Source organism: Echinops telfairi, unplaced genomic scaffold, assembly GCF_000313985.2.
Source record: "Echinops telfairi isolate 266 unplaced genomic scaffold, ASM31398v2 ScPeMD7_7457;HRSCAF=8495, whole genome shotgun sequence".
Taxonomy (NCBI): Eukaryota; Metazoa; Chordata; class Mammalia; order Afrosoricida; family Tenrecidae; genus Echinops; species Echinops telfairi.
Window position 1 is genome coordinate 28,282,871 of NW_022111357.1, and position 4,144 is coordinate 28,287,014.

The 4,144-nt window shown below is 58.2% G+C and overlaps 1 protein-coding gene across 1 annotated transcript in view; it reads right to left on the minus strand.

Moving 5' to 3' along the window:
* Positions 1 to 3,429, minus strand: part of LOC101655870 (protein-arginine deiminase type-1) — a 40,425-nt gene extending 36,996 nt beyond the window's left edge. The window contains exon 1 of the mRNA XM_004705153.1: positions 3,338 to 3,429. Coding sequence (XP_004705210.1) covers positions 3,338 to 3,429 — 92 coding nt within the window. The remainder of the gene's footprint in view (positions 1 to 3,337) is intronic.
* Positions 3,430 to 4,144: the final 715 nt, after the last annotated feature.

The window sequence follows — 4,144 nt, forward strand, 5'->3', positions numbered from 1 at the left end:
AAACGGAAGTGGCCCAGGTCCCTCTCTGGTCTGGGACAGTCCCTCAGCCCTGGCTCGAGCTGGGTGTGTGTGTGTGTGTGTGTGTGTGTGTGTGTGTGTGTGTGTCTTGGGAAGCATCCAGGAGAATGTCCCACCCCCAGTCCCTGTCCAGACTTCTCCTGCAGCTTCCATCACTCTGGCCTCCAGCCTGTGCCCTGGTGCTGGACTCCCGGAGGGACAAGGAGGGCCAGGCTGGCCTCTCTGGGGCCACCTCCAAGTGCCCCATAAGGGACATCCAGGGCAGTCTGGTCAGACCCAGCAGGCCATGGCAGGAGCTAACCTGATGGGGTATGGCATTAAAATGGGGAACTGGCCTGTTGGATTTGGGGGTCAGGGTGGGGAGCCAACCCACTGATGTCAGGATGGAGAGCCAGCCCACTGGAGTGCGGGGGTCATGACACAGAGCGAGCCCACTGATGTCAGGGTAGTGTGGGGGTAGATTCCTGAAATTCCTGAGACTAGGCACCCAGAGGCGCACAGTCACTCCAAACACAAATCTTTCTCCAAATAACCAGGCCACACAGCACCCCCAGGGCATTAATGACTTCCTGTGAGGTCACCCCACATAGCCCGTCTCCAGGAGGGCTCAGACTCCAGGCAGCGGGCACTGGGCACTCTGGCGACAGAGGTGAGGGAGCCCCAGGCTCATCATCTAGGGTCGCCCTTCCTCCTGGGTGAGTTCTAGACTCCTCTTAAACCTCCCCACCCCAATTCCTTGGCCCCTTCCTCAAGTAGCCCAGCCTCACTGTCAGGAAGTCCTTCCTTAGATCTCATTTTAAGCCAACTTGCTGCAAAATGCAGTTTGTTTTATGACCTTAGTCATCACCAACACCCCAGGTGACAGTTCCTGAAGGGCTTGGGGGTAGAAGCCCTCACCATGCTCAAATCAGGACTCCCAAGCAGTCACTCCTCTCCTAGCCGCCTCCTCAGGTGCAAGACGCCTGTCTCCACTCGGAGGTTAAAATCAGATGACTAGATAAAGTACAAGAGGCCTAGTGAAATTGGAATTCCAGACAAATAAATTTTTTTAGCATCAAGATGTCCCATGCAATATTCGGGACATACTTAGGCTTTCACAAAAATTGTTGCTGTTGATTTATCTGAAATTCGAATTCCTATCTTTCTATTTGCTTTACACACAGCCCTGCCCTCTGCTCCCCGCACAGACACCCTGAGCTCTCTTCTGTCCTCTCCATCTTCTGAGGAGCAGTGGAGAGGACCGATACTGGAGAAGGGGCTTCCCAGGGCCAGCTCAGCCATACAAGGTATTACGTCGGCACCATCTCATTTGTGATTCCCCGGTTCATGAACACAGGGGCTGTGGTTCCCACATTTGTCAGGTAAGGCATCTGAGGCTCAGAGCAGTACAGGACTCGGCCCAGGGTCACATCGCTACACATGGAGCCAGGCTCAGAACCCGCCGCCGCCGCCCAGGCCCAGAACTGAGCTCCGGCAGCTCTTTCCCTCTGAGCTGAGCTGCGGAGGGGACGCAGCCCACACTGTGCTCGGAAAAGAGAGTTGCCCAGAGAGAGCGGTGACCTGCTGACGCCTGCGTACGGTGTCCTGGCTCCCAGTGGACACTGCTGACCTCAGTCAGCAGCACCAGGAGGCCCTGCCTGAGGTTCTGAAGGGGCCGTCAGGAAGCCTCCGTCTTCCCTCAGAGAAGAGGAGCCCTCTCTCCTCCTGCTGTTAATGCGAGACTCCTGGAGGAAGGACGAGATGTTTGCTGTGACTGGCACGTGTTTGACCATCAGCAGGCCCCAGGCCATGCTTAGGGCATACGTATGTGATACTTTGTTGGCATTTCATCTGAAATTCCAATCCTGTATTTGTATCTGCCAAACCCAGCAGCTCTATGGTTTAAACAAACCCACTGCCATCGATATATTGATCGATGGATCGATGCCAACTCACAGCGACCCTCTAGGACAGGATGGAACTGCCCCTGTGAGCCCCTGAGACTATCACTCTTTACGGGAGTCGACAGTGAGCCCCTGAGACTATCACTCTTTACGGGAGTCGACAGCCCCGTCTTTCTCCCATGGCGCAGCTGGTGGTTTCAAACTGTGGATCTTAGGGATCGCAGCCAAAGCATAACCACTACGCTGCCGGGGCTCCTCTGGGGTCAAGGAGTTGGAGCAAATGACGGCTGGACAGTCCCAGAGATGTCAGCAAACGCCCCAGGGGTCCCCAGAGGTCTGCTCTCCCGAGGGCCCAGGTCTCTCTCTCTAGCCTTGCCCATGGAGCCTCAAGCCACTTCCTGAGAGGGGCAGGAGGAGGGCTGGGCCAGCGGGAGCCCCAGAGAGGCCGCCGCCCGCCCGGAGGGAGATGGGCCCATCCTGCATGGTCTGGCTGGGAGAGGGCAGGTCTGAAGCCTGGGAGCTGAGTCTAGATTTCCTTCGCTGACCAATGGGAAAGCAGTAGCCCAGATCACTGCCCCTCAGGACTGTCAGTGAGACTGTGTGTGTGTGTGTGTGTGTGTGTGTGTAGCCTTGAATGGGGCTTCCCCAGAAGTGGTAGGTGCTTACAGCTCCGATGGCTCCACTGCAGAATCCCCACTCCCTCTTGTGTGTATGGGGTGGTGGTGGAGGTGCCCCCTCAGTCCCCAGCCACAGGGGTCCAGCTCTCTGATCCAGCAGAGGTGGAGGCCAGGACAGACTTTCAGAGGCAGAAAGGCCTCCAGACATCACCAAGTTCAACTCTCCCAGAGGCCAGGTGGGGAAACCGAGGCTGAGTACAGACAGAGGATTTCAGAGGCCGTAGCTGTCCCCCGACAGCCACCATCCCAGCAAACACCAGTGCCAGGCCCTGTTCTAAGCACCATCCCCTCTCCTCCACCCCAAAGGCCCTCTTCATCCCTGGCTGGCCCCTGCGATCCTGCTCCCACCCCGGCCTCGGAGTGATGGGTTGAGACAAGGCATTGAGAGACAGGTGTGCAGCCCAGTCCTGTTTGCTTCCCTCGCAACAAATCATTCTGACACCAGGACAAGTGACAAGCTCCACTCAGACAGCCCTGTGAGCCTGGCCCCGAGGGCCAGAGGCTGGAGGGAAGCCAAGGCCAGACCCCAGATCCAGCAGCCCGAGGTCAAGATCCTTGCCCCAGCGCCGTGCCCAAGAGCCGGAGCCGAGCCACTGGGAGACCTGGCAGCCGAGCGTGCCTGCCGCCCAGGTCCCACAGCTAGCTCCACCTTCTGGCCTGTCAAATCAACCTGTCTCCTGCCACTGTGCTCGGCAGGCTCCATTCATCCCCCAGCACCTGCTCCTCCCTGCAGGCAGGCAGGACCCCACCGGCTCTCACCTGTGAACATCCACAATCGTCTCAACCCCCACCACGCACACGGCGTAAGTGGGCTTCTTCAGGGACAGCTGCACATCTCTCTGCGCGGCCATCCCGGCCATCCCGTCTCCCAGCACCGGCTTCTCCGATCGGCTCCGGCCTGGCCACCCCACCGGCCCGAGCTCCTCTCCCAAGAGCTCCCCACTAGGAAGGTACGTGAGGTCTGACGGGCTAGGGCTCTCCTCCTCCCTTTTAATTTCACCCTGTGACCTGGAATCCCCACCTCCCAGCACCACGCCCCACCCTCTTCAAGCCTCTGTCCACCTAGAGGCTGAGGAAGGGACACCTGCCTGCCCAGGGCAGTCTGCAGGACGGAGAGAGGGGGTTGCTTCATCTAAGGTGGCCTTGCAACCACCCCCCACGCAGCTCCTTTCTCTTCCCTCTCTCCTCCCCACTGCCCTCCAAACTGAGCAGTGAGTGAGCCTGAACCCCACCCACTCAGATAGTCATCAGCTTTTCCTGGGGGCTGACTGTGTGCAGCGCACCAGCTAAGCAGTTCACCGACTTTATTTCCTAAGCCAACACGCTAGGGGACCATGTGAATCACAGTAGAACCAGACTGCCCAGGCTCAACTCCCAGCTCGGCCTCATATAGCCTGTGTGACCATGCCTGCCTTGCCTCGCTTCTCAGTTCCCTCCTGGGTCAAAGAGGGGTGGTCACATGCGTCTGTCCCTTTGGGTTGATGTGAAGATTACGTGAGATCGCTGGTAAGGGCGTTAGCATGGCACCTACGGTTCACCTAGCAGCGGTTCTCAACCTGTGGGTCT